The 20,173-nt window shown below is 39.3% G+C and overlaps 2 protein-coding genes across 3 annotated transcripts in view; one reads left to right on the plus strand and one right to left on the minus strand.

Annotated features, from left to right (window-relative positions):
* The window catches only part of METTL25 (methyltransferase like 25), a 109,866-nt gene that overhangs the window by 20,626 nt on the left and 69,067 nt on the right, over window positions 1-20,173 (minus strand). The window contains exons 7-9 of one of the 2 annotated variants that reach the window (XM_061639647.1): window positions 17,958-17,987; window positions 15,115-15,188; window positions 3,978-4,071 (exon numbers count right to left, since the gene is read on the minus strand). In XM_061639647.1, the coding sequence (XP_061495631.1) occupies window positions 3,978-4,071; window positions 15,115-15,188; window positions 17,958-17,987 (198 nt within the window). The remainder of the gene's footprint in view (window positions 1-3,977; window positions 4,072-15,114; window positions 15,189-17,957; window positions 17,988-20,173) is intronic. The other variant, XR_009764440.1, reaches the window with a different exon arrangement.
* Window positions 11,618-13,183, plus strand: LOC133389963 (tigger transposable element-derived protein 1-like; the record flags this gene model as incomplete). Its single annotated transcript, XM_061637795.1, has 1 exon — window positions 11,618-13,183. A coding segment is annotated over one exon (1,566 nt), but the record flags the coding sequence as incomplete, so codon positions are not given.

Raw genomic sequence — 20,173 nt, forward strand, 5'->3', positions numbered from 1 at the left:
AAATAAGCAATTTTTGCATACTGAGGCAAAAATTTCCTAACTTCACATACGTACTGATGGGTGTGAGTTGGCAGTGATTAACTAGGAAAGGGATCTTGGAACTACTGTGCTCAAATGAAAATGTTGACCCAGTGTACAGCAGCTGTGAAAAATGTGAATTCCATGTGAGGTTATTAGGAAAATGTTTGAAAATTAAAGTGCTAGTATCATATTGCCTTTGTACAAATCTATAGTACACCCACACTTGGAATAATGTCTTACTTCTAATTGTTGGATCTCAAACTGTAGAGCTGGAAAAGGGCAACCAAAATGGCCATGGGGCTGAAGCAATTCTCCAATGAGGAAAGGTTACAACATTTAGGGGTTTTTAGTTAAGAAAAAAAGCAAGGAAGGGGGGAAATGATAGAGGAGTATAAGATTATGCATGGTGTGGAAAAAATAGACAGACATTTCTCCCTCTCTCTCATATAATACTAGAAATCGGGGCCAGCCAATGAAGTTGATTGGTGAATTGGATTCAGGATAGACAAAAAATAGTATTTGCTCACACAGCGCACAGTTAAACAATGGAATTTGCTACCACAAGATCTGGTGACAGCTACTGTCTTAGATGGCTTTAAAATGGGATTAGACAAATTTATGGAGGATAAATTCATCAATGGCTATAAATTATAATGGCTATCTGCAACCCCCAGGTTCAGAGGCAGGATGCTTAAGACATTACCTTTTGCAGGAGAACTACAGTGATACCCTGCTTATAAACTTCCCAGAAACATCTAACTGGGCTGTGAGGAATAGAATGCTGATCTAAACAGGACTTTGGTTTGATCCAGTAGGGCTGTTCTTGGGTTATGTTCCTGCTTCATATATTTAAAAATTCTTTTTACATATTAAGCCATTTGTTTCTCAAATTCACCTTCATCCTGTATTAATTTTATACATACATTCTCAAACTTGGTTCTCTGTTCTATTTACTCTATTTCAGCAAAACTGCTTTCCACACTTTTTGCCAAGGCTTACTTTCTATTACTTGACTACGTAACCTTGTTGGCATCTTCTGAGCAATGCTGTACAATTTGTAACTTATGACCCAGATTCTGATTGAGCCTTACTTACAGTGTTTTTCAATAGCCTCTCAGCTGTGTCTGTTAAGTTTCTTTTTTAACTAATCCTCAAATGTTTAAGCAACTTCCCCTATTGAAATTAAAGCGGCTTAAATCCAAGTTGCTCAGTTTGAACTGATCTTTAGATCACAGCCATTGGATTTTTGTCTGAAATAAAAGCAATGTCAATGGATTAAAACAATTGTTCTTGCAGATTTTCTTTAGAAATGTAAGCTGGTTAAGAGAAAATGCCAGCACTAACAAATACACGTTATATCCAATAAATGTAGCAATAAGTTCCAGATGATGTCAAAAAAGTGGCAAGGAACAAAAAAAAGATTTCAGTAAACAGAATGATCAGTGAGTCTTCCCACATATGAAAAAATTAGCTTCTCAGAATTAAAACATTCTGGAGAAGATCAAAGTTACTGAAGCAATTTAACTGACAAAACCAATAGTGCTAATTCAGAATACCTATCCTTAAAAAAAAAACATGCCTAAGGAACATGTGCAGTGCAATCCAACACATATTTATTCAGACACAAATCCTACTGATTTCAATGGAACATATTCCCTAGCAAGCATGCACAGGATTGCAACGCCCGGCTCTTTGGGAATACAGATGTCCTGGGCGTGCCTAATAAAACAAATTAAGGTGGAATTTCAACTGTATACATGCATTCTTATATTTTTTAAAAAACACACAAGTTCCCCCCCACAAGTACTATAAACGATGAAACATTTTTCCTTGAACCTGAATATTGTGCTTGTCCTATTTAATGAAAGTCATACATTTCTCTGTACTGTCAAATAAGCAATAGATCAACTGAGAAATACACTAAACAAAATTAAAATATTCAACTATGTTTATTCTTGTTTAGTTATATATCCTTTATTTAAGCTTTTTGTGTAGCATAAATATGTTTCTGCAAACTATCTGGATATTTGAAGTGGTTTAAGTAATTCTTAAAGATAAGTGTGTTCACTACAAGGCTATATTGCTCATAAGCTAAGTGTAAGAGCCCTGCTCTATCGTGCCCTGGGTCTGACTCTACTTTACCATTCTGTTTCCAACAGCGCCAACCATGTCTGTGGGCTTTCTTGAAACAGAACATGAAAGCAATAGCCATCTTCTGTTGTTTGCTTCCCAGTACCTGGCAAATCAGAAACACATTTCTTCTGAACATGGAGGTTTCATTTAGCTATCATAGCTAACAGTGGCTGATAGATCTTTGTTGCAATATTCCAAAGTGTAACCAAAGTTCCATTAACTGATGCAATAGAAATGCATCAGTTGCAATGTTTGCAGATCTAATCTTCTGTCTTGATACCCAGCGTGTGAATTCAAGGCATAAACATACTGCCAGATTTTTATTTTGCGATGCCAGTATCCACTAAGTCATTGCTGAAGGAAAGATTAGAATGGCTGTGTCCTTTATTTTGAAGGCTCATTCTCAAATATAGCCAGCATGGATTTTTCACATTCTGCCATGTTAAATTGAAAATATCTTCCATGCCATTCTGCTGCTTCCCATAAACTAATTTCAAAACAAAATCTTACAAAACGTATAGTCTTTAACTCAGAAACGCTTGCTTATCAACCTCCCAAGTTTTCATGGCAATGAAACACGAGCAAAAAAACTCCAGACTCCTGCTGGACTTTTTTCTGTCAGTGGTCTCATATTTTGTCAAAATTAATTAAATATCAGCCATATTCACATGGTAACTGTAATCCTATTACTAACCTTGCCCCATTCTCTGACCTTCATCTTCTGCAGTTTAAAAGTTTAAAAAATGCACAGCTGATTTTTAACTAAATTAAGAAAATTAACATTGGTGTCTATGATAGCACAGGCATGCTCAGTAAGAGCCAACTGCCAGTGTTCTAAAAGGCAGACTAACAGCTGTTTGGCTTGGCTAAATCAGGGGGCCAAACCCACACTAGACATTTATTCCACTTTAAACAGTCATAGCTTCCCCCAAAGAATCCTGGGAAGTGTAGTTTGTGAAGGGTGCTGAGAGTTGTTAAGAGACTCATATTCCTCTGATTATGGGCATTTGAGGTTTCCCTGTAAACCTCAAATACTAGTGGCCAGAGTAGTTTAACAGTCAGCCACTCTTCCTAGAGAATTCTAGTTTCTGTTATTTGGGCTGCCATATACTCAGAGGCACATGTTACCAAATTCTTCCAAGCTGCACAGGAAGTGGATTGGACTGTGAAAGACCAACCCAAATTGTGTTTGCATTTTTACACATCTGAGGGGCAATACAATATCTCAGAGAGGAGGTCAGGTCTCTGATCCCCTTGTGCATTCATTATACCTGCCCAATTTCCCCGCTTTTAAAAGTCTGAGAGAAATATCTGTTGGCTATACATACATTCTTAAACTGCAATGGGTTTTTTTTCCTATTATTGAATATATATATATATATATATACACACACACCCTTAAGTATATGATGCAAGTCCCTATTTCAGAAAATAATGTCCACAGAATTCTCTGTAGCATTAATATTTACAGCGAGGATGTGAGGTGTCAGAAGAGGGAGCAGGAGTCAATTATACACCTGACATAATCTGCAATTGCTGTGATTCCACCTCCATGAGTCTGTGGCTTTTTACTTGTTATTAATTACAGTAAATTAAATTAAAAAATTAGAAGAATATCTTCCAGATAAATATTCTACTTGCAACAATTTGGAACTGATGAGTATATGTAACTTATACAGTTCTACAGTAGATATAATTTTCAGCAATCATAAGACAATGTAAGCATTCGGATTTCAATAGCACAACCTCTGCTAGCAAACAACATACTGAAATAATGTTGTTTATGAATGTGAATTTCAGGCATTGAATAATCAGCTACTTACCTTTGACTCATCAAGCTCAAGCTTTTTTAAAGCTTTTCGAGCATAATCCAAGAAAGAAGATGATTTAGAATATACTTTCCCAATATTACGATCACTGAAATGATAAATGAGATTAATTTTGTTCTTGTTGCATTAAAAGACTATATATTGTCCCTTTACACAGTACATTAACAGAAGGCATTAATATCGCATCAAAAACATGAAATACATAAATTCATGCTTAGTTGTTGAATACCAACTATTCTTCCACCTACTTTCTTCCGTCTAGGGCCTAAGTTTTTCTAGGCTGAGGTTTATTTCCTTTCTTCTAATAAGCCTGTGGCCATTTCTAATTAATCATTTGCTAACATGAAGTCAAAAACACTTTCCTAAAAATTTCCAGTAGTAACCACTAACTGAACAAGATCACATGGTAAACTGAACAGGGATGAAAAGCAATTCAGAAGAGGTGTACAAGTTATGCATCTGAGTGCAATAGCACTCTCCTTACCACGGTTTTCAGAAACGTATTCAGAAGCATACTGCCTCTAACCACAGAGGCACAGAACAGCATCATGGCTAGTAGCCACTGATAGCTTTATCCTCTATGAATTTATTTATTTATTTTATATTTATTTATTATTTTATTTATATCCCACCCTTCTTCCTAGCAGGAGCCCCATTTCTCTAATACTCTTTTAAAGCCATCCAACTTGGTGACCATCATTGCTTCCTGTGGCAGCAAATTCCATAGTTTAACTATAAACTGTATGAAGTACTTTCTTTTGTCTTTTGTCTTTTGTTCTTTTGATGCGTTCCAATGTTATGAAAGAGGGAGAAAAACTTCTCTCTACCCACATTTTCCATGCCATGCATAATTCTATACACTGCTTTCATGTCACCTCTTGCTTGCATTTTCTCTAAACTAAAAAGCCCCAAATACTGCAAGCTTTCCTCATAGAGGAGTTCATCATACTCAGATTTGAAAACATGCAGACCCATGTTTGAGCTAAATACTTAGCATTTGACAATATGAACTATACTGACTTGTATTCTCAAACAGATAAGCTATCCACTAAGAAACCTTTCCAATTTATTATGTGCAGACTAGGGTTGCCAGGTCTCCAGTTTCTGCCTGGAGATCTGGATTTTTGGGGTCCTCTCTGAACTTTCAGCTATCATTTTTTAAAAAATAAAATTTCTAGGTGATCTGGTTCAAGAGAGATATACACCAAAACATCAGTCCCCCCCACAACTTCTGTTAAATGAGCTCACACCTCGCTGCTCTAACCCCTCCCTTTCAGGTTTGTAGCCAATAAGTGAAGTCAGGGTTGTGATTGGCAATGGATTTGTTGACCTCCAGGCAATAGCTTGAGCCCATTGCAAGGCCAGAAAACAGTTGTCTTTTCCTGGTTTATAGCTTTCAGCAGTAGCAAAAGCCCCAGGAGATGTAGAACAAATAAATTACAGAAGAATCTTGGTAGGCAATTGTTTATTGTAATCAGTTATGATTGTAATAAAAGTGTACATGCAGGGGTTTTACTTCAAAAAAACCATACTTTACAGTTTATCTTTTAAATAATTTTTGAACAGAAATTTAAAAGAAGTGTACATGCAGCTTGTTTAAATTTTCCTGGGCTGTTGAAGAGGGCAGTTTATTCGTAGCCTGTTTTGAAAACCTTTCCAATATGAGGCTTTAATCCAATACTCACTTTTCTGGGAGTAAAGCTGCAATGCTAATCCCTCATACCAATAGTAAACCCCACTGAATTCAATAGGACTTCCTTTTAAGTAGACTTGTTTAGGATTGTGCTGTAAATCAATGGGACTTTTGAGTGAATGTAGCAAAGCATTGTGTTTGTGTTGTAAATCTTTCTCTCCCCCTCCAATCCTATTTTTCAAAAGCAATTAGACAGGACACTTAGGTATCACTGCTCGTATTTTATAGGAAATACTGATTTTTTAAAAATGTTCTGCAATGACCAATTGGTTTTGACAATAAACTATTATATGGGGTGTATGTATTTTTACATCTCCAGTGTGTGTGAATATGGAAACTCTGCAACAACCCTGTGAGGTAGGGTTGGAAACAAAGGCAGCTCACAACAAGAAATAAAGCCATTTAAAATCCAATAACCATAAAAATAAGTATAAAACAGTTGCAAAACAGCTTAAAATGGCATGATTCTGAATTTTGGGTTGCGTGAGTGAAGTTCCTTATCACTTGAGGTTGCAGTCCTGTGCATGCATCCCTGTTTCAGTAAGCCCGGTTGAATACATTGGAATTTGCTTCTGAGTAAACATGCATAGGATTGCACTATAAATATCTTTACAGTTTGTGTAAATAATAAACATCTTTGACAGTTACACTTATATAAATATTTCTTCATACTATCTCCCAGTAAGTATCTGATTTTGCACTATGGTTGTACATTATTATTTCATCTACATTTTAAGTGTTCCCTTCTTCCTTGGGGTGGCCATGTTCCCCCTCTGTTGTTTTCACTCTGAGGGACAGATTAGGCTGAGAGATGGTGAGTAGCGTATAGTCACCCAGTAAACTTTGTAGCTGATTTTCATTTAAAAAAATTAATTTAAATAATTTAAATGGAGACAAAGTTTACGAAATAGATCCACATTATACATTTAAAGCACATCCAACTCGCATTTATAGCGCATGATTTAAAGTGCCATGACCCAAAGAATCCTGGGAAGTGTAGTTTCCTCCTCACAGTTACAGTTCCCACCACCCTTAACAAACTACAGTTCCCATGATTCTGTAGTGGGATTCATGTTCTTCAAATGTGTGTTGAATGTGCTTCAAATGAATGGTGTGGGTCTGCCTTAGGTATGCTTTGTATTCATTAGTGAATTGAAAGGAACAATTTTAAGAGATACTTTTTTAAACAAAGGAAGGGCTATAGCTCAGTAGTAGGGCAAATGCTTTGCATGCAAAGGTCCAAAATCCAATCTCTGGAAAAGACTATTGCCTGGAAGCCTGGGGAACCAACGCTAGTCCATGTCATCACTACTCAGCTAGATGGTACCTGAGTCAGTATAAGGCAGATTCCTTTGTTCCTAAAAGTAGAAAGAGACCCAAGGGCCACAGTGACTCTCAAGTTTATTTATGTATTTTATTTACAACATTTATATACCGCTTTATTGTAAAAAATCTCAAAGCAGAAGGAATTAAAACAATGAAATTATTGGCAAAACCAGTTGAAGACAGGTATTTAAAAACTTTCAAAATAATAAAACCAACAATGAGTTGAAAACAGATAAAAAAAACTTAATAGCTTCTACATGCCTGGCTAGGCTTGCCTAAACAAAAATGTTTTTAGTAGGTGCTGAAAAGAACACACTGAATGTGCCTGCCTAATATCAATAGGCAGAGAGTTCCAAAGCAAGATGGTGTCACACTAAAGGACTGATTTTTTACAAGAGCAGTACAAGTACTATGTGAAACCCGTAACATGGAAAACATACCCAGAACTCGGCCTGGTAGCAAATTGGCAACCAGTACAGATTTCAGAGCAGACTTATTACATGCTGATAGGGTCTCACTCATGTCAGCAATCATGCCACAGTATTCTGCACTAACTGCAGCCCCAGGTCAGGTTGTGCTGCATGGGGATTCTGTGATCCTGGCTGCCAGGATTTTTTTAGTTTGAGTTAGTGATGGGAGAGAAAATTAATGATTGCCTCAGATTTTGGTTTATGTTCTCTAACGCATTTCCTTTCTGTCTCACTTGTACAAATCCCCTCTGATATGTTGTTATCTGGTGCCTACTGAAACAACCTTGCTGCATCTAGGACAAAGGGCTAAGGAATGTGCTCCTCGCTGTGATGTATTTAACTCTAAGATAGTCAAATACACTTTGTTCCCTTAACTAGATGTTCATACTGAGGATTCTGTTAGAGTTAACAATACAGTTAACAATAAACACCTTTAGACAGAAATCATCAATTTACGAGAGGCACCAGGAGACAGGTGCACTTGTCTTATTACTTAGGTTCAAAGCTATTTTCCATTATTTTGTTGTTGTTCATTCATATACCCTTATTACCTAAATTACAGAATCCCCCTTAACACTTATCTGAGCCTGGGAAATAAACAACATGCTCTTCCAATGTACTGATCACAGAAGGGGTGATAACATTAGGGTAAGATCTAACAAGAACAGGAAGGCAGAAAGGATGAGACTTCACCTTCTGTTTCTTTTGAATACGTATGTTCCCTATATTACGTCTGTTTACATCCTCGTTTGATGACTCTGTCTTTTGCAATATTTACTGCTTGCCATGCCATATTGATCTATAAATTGTTGCTGTTTCCTGAATAAAGTTGTCTTTCTGACCAAGGTTGCACTCTCGGTTGGACTGGGAGCTTCTTTGGGGCAGTCAGAACCTTTGATCAAAGTTCTATTGTGTTGTGTTGTGTTTCTTTCCTCACTCGATTCAGGGTCCAATCGCAGCTCGTGACTTACCTGGGGAAGGTAGCACAGCGAGATAGCCATTGAAATCTCGCCTATCAATTTGGGGGCTCGTCCGGGATCTGCGACATGCACCCCTCCTCTCCGGCTTTTGCCTCATCTGAACACAGGACAGCGCGCAAAAGAAGGGTGAGTTCTACCCTCTGTCTCCACCTGAGGCGAACGTCGGGCAGCAGAGCGGGGTAAGTGTTAGCTGAGGGACCCCTGGTTGAGGAAGGATGGGTCAGAGACAGAGCATCCCTGACGCCAGCCCATTGGGCATCATGAGTAAACTCTGGGACGAAGGGAAACTCCCAATCCAAGCCGGCATGAAAAAGAAGCACTTGTATGTACTGTGTAGTAAGGAATGGCCTAAGTACACAATGGGTTCGGAAAAAACCCAGGAGAGATGGCCCATGTGGGGCTCTTTCCAGCCAGGACCGTTAAGAGAGGTCCGCAGCCAGATTGTTGAGAAAAAGCCTAGACAAATGGATTTTTTAGATTTGTGGGAGGAGACAGCAGCACGCAAAAGACTGCACTTGTTACCCATAGTCTCCCCAACTAACCCTCCTCCTTCTTATTTTGCTGAATGTCCCCCTCCTCTGTACCCACCGCTCCCTGAGCTAAGCACCTGCCCTCCACCCCCACCACTTTCTCATGAGTTAACTCCTAACTCACCAGCTCACACCTCCTCTGACCCCGTTTCTCCATGCATGAATCACCCTCCCGCAACTTCCACTCCTGCATTCCAACCCCGGCCCGCTTTTCCGGAACTGGCCCTTCCGGAGATGCCAGCCAAGGAAGGACAGGATTTTACACCAAATCAACAGGTCGAACAAAGGCACCTTGAATATGAACAGAGTATAAAAGACTCCCAGGAATCTCTGGGTAAAGTACTGGACCAAATAAAAGAGCTCTCTCAGGCTCTTGTGGATGTCATCCCACATTCAAAATGGGACAAAATTCTAAGAAATCGCAAAAAAGAAACTAATTCGGCATAAAGGAACACCCCCGAGGAGGGAGCATCCCCTCCTAGACACCTCTGCCCTACTAGGAAAAACTCAGGGGATGAGGTGCCCTCTCACGTTTCCCCTCATTACTCATTCTGTCTCTTACATGACAGAGCATGGGGTAAGCTTTGAGGGAGCCTCAGAACACAAGCCTTGGCAAGAATGGGATTTACAACAATGGCGCCAGCTACGTGGCACCTTTGCCACTGAGCCATGCCTGGTGCTCGAACTATTGACAAGGTTATTTGCTGGTTATGATCCCACTTACAATGATGTGGAACAATTGCTGGATTGTGTTTTGACAAGTGAGGAAACAGGAAGACTTTGGGAAGAAGAACGGAAATGGGGAAGTGCAGAAAGAGGTCGGGTCAGGTGGGACCAGAGCAAGGCAAATGTTTGGATCATGTAAGGAGAGATGGGAGGTGGAACTGCACCACTCGAGGGCTGGTAGCTGCTGACAGGGCTCGCCTTCTCACACATTTGCAGGAACCCTGACTCGTTGTGGGATGTTGAGTTTTCTGCCTTACTCATAGGAATCTTGTTGTGGTTGGTATGGTATTACATTTAGGAAATCATCACTGTCTTTTTCTATTTGCATTTCATTTACCTCTGACCTCACTCCCTTACATCCGTAGAAGCAACAACAGTGGTTCCATGCGCTCAGCTCAACCCCCTTAAACCCACTGATGATGCACCTTGTTAGTTGCATGTTGTTTCTTGCCCAATAGTGGTACGAGAGAATCCACATACTGGCAAGTGTGGCTTCTACTGTTGTTGTTCCCAAGCTACTGCCCGTGAAGGTAGACTAAACCATGTGTGTTTTCTCTCTGTCAATTCTTGGGTTAGCTATCAAAATGAGTTTATAGCAGCCCACAGGGTAGACAGAAAAGGGTAGAAAACTTTAACTTTTGCTCATTTCTCAAACCTCTCTCTGCAGGGAAGGGTCAAGTCTGTTTGGAGCAGCCACGTTAAAAGGCAGGCAGGCTGGGCATTCCAGGCACAAGGTTGCCAATCCTGTTTGGATATGAATATCTATGCAGAGGATCCCTAGTTAAGCCTTACCAACAGCATAATCCTAACAATATCTACTCACAACTAAGTCCTGTTTACTATGGGTCTTAGTCACTTAGTAGGTGTGCTTAGAATTGCACTCTTAAGGGGCACCCATCTTTACTCCTGAGTGCTCCCATCTAACATTTCCACAACACTAGGCTGCCATTTTCCTACAATGGGCTTCTAGTGACTAGCCTGGCCTGAGGGCACTTAAACCCTTCTTGCCAGAAGCAAGTACAGGAATACCCCGCTTTACGTACCTTCATTTCATGGACCCTCGCAAGTAAGGACATGCTCCATACTCCACCATACCCCACTTAACGTACACGCGCTTCGCACTTACGGACACTGACGGAACGCCCGAACTTGCGTTCCACGTGCCTCGTGCGTTGTGAAGCGTCGTCTCCCCGTAGCTATCAGAGCGATCTGAGTGACTCCTGACCTGAAGGTTCTCATTTAAGTACTCATTTAAGATCTTTACAGTACATTTAAGTTCTTAACAGTACTTTACAGTACTACTGTACTTAACAGCGATCGGAGCTCTGCCTGCCCCGGCCTAGGTCGGTGGTGGTGGGGGCACCTCGTGCTCTTTAGATCACCCTGATTTCATTTTTTACCTCTCCATTGTCCTCCATTGTCCCATCTTCCTTTCCTACTTTAATTGATTGATACAAAAATAATAATAAATAAATAAATTCTAGTTTTATGACTTCCCTCCCCCCCCCGTTGAGAAAAAACAAACAATTGTGTTCACTTCTTTCCAAACAAATTGCTGCATTGGTCTACAGTATTGTATTTTTAAAATATCATCTGTGGGACCTACTTCTAAGTAGACTTGCATAGGACTGGAAATTTTACCCTAGTGAAAATTGAAGCAGGGCAGTCTTTATTCTGAATTAATTAATCCAGAATACTTTTCTCTCTGTCTCTGCCCATCATTAGGTCTGGCTTTTGCCACTGCTGGCTTGTGACTCCCAATAGCGTGTGTGTGTGGGGGGGTTGCCTCTTGGTATTGGTATTGTTTTCCCTTGCCTTCAATTGTTTGGCTTCACAATTTCATACAGTACAGTACAGTGCAGTTCAGTACAGTACTACAGTACTGTACATAATGGCAGATACAAAGAAAAGTCGTCAATCTATCACCTTAGATATGAAGCTTAAAATGATTAAACTGTCTGAAGAAGGTGTTTCTCAAGCTGAGATAGGCCGAAGGCTAGGCTTCACTCGAACGACAGTTAACACGGTCATAAAGAGTAAAGAAAAAATTCTTGCAGAAGTTAAGAGTGCTATGCCAGTTAACACAAGAACAATTAGAAAAAGGTATAGCGTTGTTGCAGACATGGAGAGACTCTTAATAGTTTTGATAGACAATCAGACTTCATGCCAGGTTCCTGTAAGCCAGGCAATGACTCAAAGTAAGGCCTTGAGCCTATTCAATGACCTAAAGGCTAAGAAAGGTGAGGCAGCGAAGGATGCCAAATTTGTTGCAAGCCATGGATGGTTTGACAGGTTCAAGAAGAGGTCTAACCTACATAACATCAGAGTGCAAGGAGAGGCAGCTGCTGCAGATACTGAGGCTGCAGAAAGCTATCCACGCGACCTTGCCAAAATTATTGAAGAGGGAGGCTACTCCAAGGAACAAATTTTTAATGTGGATGAGACTGGGCTGTTCTGGAAAAAGATGCCTGCAAGAACCTTCATCTCAAGAGAGGAGAAAACAATGCCAGGCTACAAGGCAGCTAAAGATAGAATGACCCTTCTGTTAGGTGGCAATGCCTCTGGTACCTTAAAGCTAAAGCCTATGCTAATTTATCATTGGCAAAACCCTAGAGCTTTGAAGAACTACATTAAAACTAGACTTCCAGTGCATTGGAGGTCTAATAGAAAAGCATGGGTGACTGCAGCCATTTTCGAAGAATGGTTTGACACCTGCTTTGTACCAGAGGTGAAAGCCTATTGCAAGGACAATAATATCCCTTTTAAAATTTTGCTCCTTGTAGACAATGCTCCTGGCCACCCACGAACGTTAGATGAGCTGAACCCTAACATTCGAGTGGAATTCCTACCACCGAATACCACCTCACTACTGCAGCCCATGGAGCAATGTGTCATAGCCACCTTCAAGTTGAACTACTTGAAAAGAACATTCAGTAAATGTATTGCAGCAATAGACAATGAAGAGGAGACAGGCCAAGAAGTCCTAAAGAAATTCTGGAAAAGCTACGACATCTTGGATTGCATCAAAACTATAAGAGATGCTTGGAATGACATAAAGGAAACAACAATGAAAGGGGCCTGGAAAAAATTATGCCCACAGTTAGTTGATGATTCTGAAGGCTTTGAAGATCCTGTAGCTGATGTTACTGAAAATATTGCAGAGATGGCAAAGCAGTTAGAGCTGGAAGTGGAGCCAGAAGATGTTGCTGAACTTATGGCGTCCTATACTGAACCCCTCAGCAATGAAGATCTTCTGGAACTTGAAGAGGAGACAGAAGAAGAAAATGTGCGGGATGAGGATGAGACCATGGAACAGCCTGAAGGCCTAACTTCAAAAATTCTCTTGGAAGCTTTCCGTCATCTTGATAACGCCATGGCTCTTTTTGAAAAGCATGACAGGGACTTTGAAAGAAGTTCCAAAGTCAATGCTAACATTTCGGGGGCTTATGCCTGTTACAAAGAAATCTACAGAGAAAAGAAAAGAGCTACAGTTCAAACCTCCATAGACACCTACTTTCTCAAAAGGCCAGCAGCACCCAGTCAATCTCCCAGACCATTAACGTCCACTGAAAGTCCATCTCTAGCATCGACATCAGCCCCAAGCCCTACTCCTACTTCAAGTAGTCCATCCAAATCACCAGGAAGAAAGTGTCTAGCCCTTGATGACTCGACTTATGAAATAGAAGATATGCCCTCTCCTTCATCTTTCCTACAATACATGTAAATTTTCGTTCAGCCATTTCGCATCTGCCAGCTGACATTAAAGGTAAGCTTACCCTTTTTCTTAAAGGGTTTATTTTATTTTATTTTATGTTTATTTTAGTTATAAATGCATTATTTACATCAGTTATGCCCGTATATGATGATTGCAGTGCAGTACATGCATCGATATGTGGAAAAAAAGTAGTGCTTCACTTTAAGTACATTTTCACTTTACATACTCGCTCCGGTCCCATTGTGTATGTTAATGCGGGGTATTCCTGTAGGCTAGGTTAAATGTTCCCTACCCAGGACCCTAAGCAGGTGAGAAGAAATGATCCCATCACTTCAGCTGGACCTGGGAACACCCTCATTTAGCTTTCTATCTTAATTTCCAATCTGATAATTTTTGTTTGTTGGAGTGGTATGCTCCAAGCAACTGTTGTTGATGCTTAATGGATCATGCTTAATGACATCACTAGGGCCTGCCCCGTGACATTACTAAGGCCCACTCCATGACACCACTAAGAGACACGCCTGAAATCTCAGGGTTTGGGATGCTTCTGACCTGGCAACCCTAGTATAGACTTTCTACAAGTTAATATATGCACATTGTTCTAAAAGGGTTCTTCTAGAAACTGATGTGCAAACTCATGGACTGCATGCAGGCCATGGCCTATTTCTATGCGGCCTTCCACCTAATTTCATGCATGTGGGAGGAGTCCAAACAAATGAAAAGAAGGGGGGACTGGGGGAAGTGATTGAAAGAGGATGGGGGTTGCAAGCAACTGGATCAGATGTCTAGTAATAGTGTTCTGTTTCTCCCTTGGCAGCTCAGTGGGCTGGGAGGAATAGGGAGAGAAGGAAGGTGTCAGGGAAAAAAAACAGGGAGAAGTGATGGTCCTATCTACTTTTGGGCTCTGGCTCCATCCATCCCTGTCCTAGAAAATAACAGAAAAATTATAAGGCATTGAACTGCTGACAATATCCTGGAACAATATAAAGGACCTTTTCCTTCTCAACTTTATCAGGAATTCAAATATAATAAAATACATTTATTGTATTTAATTGTAACTGAAATAGTTATTGTTGCATGCTATAAAAGAGATAACGGGACTACACCCCATGTTGCTATGTCATGTAGATGATATGTAAGGCGCAGATAGGTGGACATGTAGCTTGAAACAAAGTATCTCCAGTAAGAAGTGCTTGAGACTGGCAGATGTGAAGACCTATGTTCAAAGACTACTTCAGTTTTGAGAAAGTCACATTCTCTCAAACTCAACTTTGCAATAATATCTTACAATCAAGAAGATGAACGTTTACTACCGTTCAACTGCTATATGAATTATTAATAATGGCTCATAGCAGGCATCATTTTTCACTGTTCTGTTTGACTTTAGTTGCTTTTCAGGCACAAATGCATATACCATTAGCAAGAAAGACTTGGCTGGGTTTGCCAAGCTTTCTACAAAAATTAAAACAGAAAGAATCTACAGGATGAACTTGCTCACAATAGAACCTTAGAGAGTTCAATTCAGATTTACAGAGCTGCAGTCAAAGATATATTCTCAGCTATCTAGGATACAAAAGGTTTGCTGCACTTTCAGTACACGCATTCTTCTCAAGTTTCACCAACAATGTGAGACTTGAAAAGGAGGTAAACGTCGTCTTTCCTCAACAATATGTGAAATTAAAGCATACTACCTCCTTTTGACTCCATAAAATTCTTCTGCAATAACCTGGAGAACAGCTCGATAAAACAAAGATTCTGTAGGCAACTGCAAGGAATCAAAGAACAACAGGAAGTTAAGCTGGAACCAGACACCACAACTAGAACAGTGAAAAAAGTTGGCTGTTTTCAACTAATTATTGGTTTGTGTTCCATTCCACCTAGTGTTACTAGCAAGTCTCTTGTTCCCAAGTTGAAGTGTTGTTCTTCAGAAATATAATGATGTAACCATAATTGCTGGGGGGGGGAAACACAGGAAACAGGAAAAACTGAGTGCAAGTGAGGAGCAGGCTAGAGAAAAAAGTAAGCCCCACAGGCCAAATTATGCTATTTGTTATGCTGGTTTTACTGCAAAAATGTACCCATTTAAGTTTAATGTTTCTTTAAGTCAGAGAGAAAACATTTAGCAAGTATTAAATGTGCTCTTTCACCCCTAACAACTTCATCTTCTTTCCCTGATGCATATAGAAAGCCCTATGCTTCTAAAAACAGTGCAATGTGTTGAAGAGTTTCACACCTTTAAGAATGAACTGTGTTTACATAAGAAAAGGCAATACGTGCACCTCTTTAAAATGCAGGGCCAAATTTATCCCCTGTGTACACTCCACTAAGCTAATGGGTTTGCAATAGGGACACATCAGCCTGTAAAACTGGTGTGCTGAACAGTCATACAGCTTGTGTACATATATCAAGAAGGATGATAAATGGTGCTGTAATGATTTAAAGCATCCACAAAAGGAATTTAGTTTGAGTTTAAGTGTCCTGCCAGAACCAAGCATTTACAATAAATCAAAGCAAATCCTTCCAATACTTTCCCATTTGTATATCTCCAGTTGTATATAACTAATATTGAAGAGAAAAGTCACTGATTGATTGAAATGGCCTAAGTTAGGAAGCCATTTCAATCTGACACTGTGTTTCTGGTTAAATGTCAGAAAATTAATTGCATGATATACAATCTGGTTTTACCTTACTTCAATATTAGTCCACAAACTGAGATTTCAGTAATACATAATTCTTACGGAAAAATCTAAACTTGCAGCAATACATTATGAGAAAATGTAGACAGCTACCCAACTGTAAAAATTGAAAGGAGAGATGCATTATTACCCTTAAAAAAATGTTTATGAACATTGACTACATTCTTAGAAAAGAACAGTGCAAGATTTTGAAAGAAAAGAACACTGTGAGAGGCACAGCTAACTAGATTTATTTCACTAAACCTTACCCTTGCTAGCAGGTCTCTAATGTTCTGGAATGGGCCAGTTTACACTGCCAAATTTCCCCATACAAACGTACACATGCATGTGCTTTCTGGGCACAAGTCAAAGTGCTGGTTATAACCTACAAAGCCTTATATGATTTGGGACTAGGTTATCTGAAAGACATCATCACATCATATAAGCCCACCCAGGTTTTAAGATCCTTGAGAGAAGCCTTTCTTTCCAGCCTGCCAACATCCAAAGCACATTTGGCAGAAACTTGAGAGCCTTCCCATGGCTGCTGCCAGGCTCTGGAACTTCTTATCAAGAAAGGCCTGGCTAGCTCAGTCTCTGATGACCTTCTGTTGGCAGCAAAACATTTTTATTTAGACAGGCATCTGGCCCATAACTTGACATATAAATATGCTGCAAAGAGTTTTAACTGGTTGGTTTTATTGATGTTTTACTTACTGTGAGTGTGTGTGTGTGTGTACTTATATGTTAACTTGTATGTTATTGCTGTTTTATTGTATTTGTATTATTGTTAATCACCTTGAGGAAAAGCAAGACACAAATTTAAAAAATAAAAATAATAATAAATACACAGCCATGGCAAAAGGCTGTCCAGGTGGGACTTTTTCAAGCAGCTGCAATAAGAGTTATCTGCTGGGTTCCTTCAAGGAGTTCTATTGAGCTTGCTCTCTCCAGATGGTCAAATACACAAGCAAGCATTCCACAATTATTTGCACCACAGTAATTAAATGTGAGTCACTAAATGTATTCCACGGAGACCTGATAGACAACATTCCACTTTCATGCTTCTGTAAACCTTAAAAGTGTTTTTGGCCTGTCTTGCCATGTATTCTTTAAGAAGACATGGAGTGTATTTAAGCATGCAAAGTGGAAGAAGTCACAGATCCACAAAACAAAACGGTTTACTTAGAAAGAACTCCACTGTTTACAACACTGAGCAAGCAGGGACACGACTGCCACAGAAGGAAGACACTCATAAAGAGTATCATCAGATACAAGTCTAAACCAAATGAACTCTTGGAAAGAGAGGGCTGAATAGGGAATGGGTTGCAACTAGGTCAGAAGCTTTCGTTGGATAAGAAAGAACTCTTGATTCTCAAAGGACCTAGTTAACTTTGTATTTTCCACCGATACACCTTTGGACTCAGAAAAAGAGGTTTTATGTTAAATTTGCATGAGGCAGAACAAAAGAAACCAGTTTACAATAAGACTGTAATGCTCAAGCCACTTATTCAGTAGTCCAAAAGAATTTCTCTGGACTTCAAATGAGACTACTACAATGAAGGAGGCTGATAAAGGAATGATCCACAAGACATTCAGAGTACTTTTCATGTATGTTCTTGCTATTTCAGTCACTCTTAATTAACTGAAGAAAATTATGTTTTATCATTGTTCCATGAAGACCAGGCAATAAAAGTGCAATTTCATGGTGCTGATGCAGAATATCAATCTACCTCCAGTTCGAGCTTTGTTGTTTGCTAACTCTTCAATTCTAGCAAACTATAAGTTCAGCACAAGGTCATGTATTCCAAGAGAAAAAATAGCTCTGTCATTGGAAGGGTTAAATACACAACATTACTCACCACTTGGCCAACTGCTACTCGTTCAAGAGCCTTTAAAGAATAATAAAAAAGCTGATGTGTTTATTCTTTTATCTGAATATATTATAAAAATACTTCATAAAGGAAAAATAATTTAACAGTTTATGTGATAAAGTGTGTCTGCTGGCTGAAAGTGTTATCACATGTTATTTAAGTATGTAATCATAGGATTCACAATAATAATGAAAAGTATAAACATTCTTCTACAAATGTCCTAGATGACACTAGGCTGTACATTTTTTAAAAAAACAACCCTGAATTTAATGAAGACTTCATTTTCGTTTACAGTTGAGTTTTCTAATTCATATTTAATAAAATGCAGAAACACAAACATGTATATCCCTAAAATGATATTAGACATGCCTGAAAAATATGAAATAGAAATGAAGAAGGAAGACTTTATAGAACTGGCAGATTCTATAACTTTATAGAACTGGCAGATTCAACTCTACATTCCTTCAGTGAACACATATACTCAGTACAAGCTTTTACTGCAAAATGCTGGTTCACACATAATGCTAAACCACGGTTTAGTATGACATTTGCAAGCAGGGACAAACCTGAGCAAAGCCATCCTCCTGTGTGGCTATGCTATTTAATATGGGATATTTTTCCATTGTGCATAGACAAAATATAAATAAACATAGCTTCCCTCAATAGGCATCCAGTAAATAGCCAGGAGAATCAGGAAAAAATGTGGGGTAATGTGATGGGAGGAGAAAAGTGATTTGGTCTTCTGCATGTCAATAGCTGATCTCAGGTGGGTAGCTAGCTCCACCTAGAGGTTGAAGGCAGAAGAGTGCTAAAGAGTTGGGTTTTTTACAAGGACTTGCTGCTCTGCGCAGCTCCTTATTTCAGTTTTTGATAACAAACAGGAGGAAAGAACAAAGAAAAATAATAGGAACCATCGACATGAAACAGGAGACAACAGCACTCATACACTCTCTGCTGTAGGCCTAAGATGAAAAAGACAGTGATGGCAGCTCAGCTCTCCTAGGGAGTGGCCCTGAGATCAGCTTTTGACATGCAGAGAGAAAACCATTTTATGGTAAGACCAAATGTCTTTTCTCCTGCACATGGAAAAGCTGATCTCAGGTGGGGCATACCAAAGCTGACCCATGTAGGGTGGAAACATCGCTGGGCAGATTACACTAGTGATCTGGGAGAACTTGCTGTAGCACTCTCCTCCCAAAAGCTGCCTCTGCTTATACATATGTGTTAATCTTATAGTGTTTAATAAACCTATTTGGTGCGGCCCATGTAGCTGCTCTACAAATCTTTGTGATAGATGTGTGGCGTGAGAATGCTGCTGATGTGGCTGCTGCCCTAGTTGAGTGGGCCGCTATCCTGGCTGGCCGGGCTAACTTTAGAGAGACGTAGGCCATTGTGATACATGCCTTGATCCACCTAGTGAGCGTGGACAAAGACACTTTCTTCCCTAAAGATGCTGGGTGGAAGGAGACAAATAAACTATCTGTCTGACGGTGATGTTTTGTTTTAGAGATATACACTTTCAGGGCTCATCACACATCCAGTGAATGCCACGCTTTCTCTGTGGGGTGAATGGGATTAGGACAAAAAGAAGGAAGTAGATAGATAGATAGATAGATAACGTTTATTGCGGTCACAGACCAAACATATCAATTAGACATTCCAACATAGAAATGGTTAAAAACAATTATTTTACAGCAATTTAATACAAGTTAAAATATTAACATATACAGGGTATCAATTTTTTCCCTACTCAGATTTACTTGGAAAAAAGAGCTTTAACCAAGCAGAGATAGATGGCCATCAAACATGTGTACAGAGTAAGTATGAATCTCCTTGTGCATAAGCTCTAAGGCCTTTGCAATATTAACAAATCGGATATTAAAAGAATAAAATAAAATAAGTCATGGCAAATCTCTAAAGAGTCTAATTTCCCTAATTAAAGCGAAACCATTAGGGTTATAATGAAATCTTAGACAGCCAGCTAAAATTATCAACAAACATAAATACAGAAGTAGCACATAGGTAAACTGTTAAATACAAGTTAAAACATTATCACCATCAGGATATCAAATTTTTCCTACACTGAATAGCTGAGGCACAGAATTTAGCAATTTTTTCCGTGATTTTAGGAAAGCGATCAGATAATAAAAGTTCCACATAATAGCTGTCACTTTTTCCGGGAAACGAATCCAAAATAGGGGTGA

Source organism: Rhineura floridana, chromosome 8 (genome assembly GCF_030035675.1).
Source record: "Rhineura floridana isolate rRhiFlo1 chromosome 8, rRhiFlo1.hap2, whole genome shotgun sequence".
Classification (NCBI taxonomy): domain Eukaryota; kingdom Metazoa; phylum Chordata; class Lepidosauria; order Squamata; family Rhineuridae; genus Rhineura; species Rhineura floridana.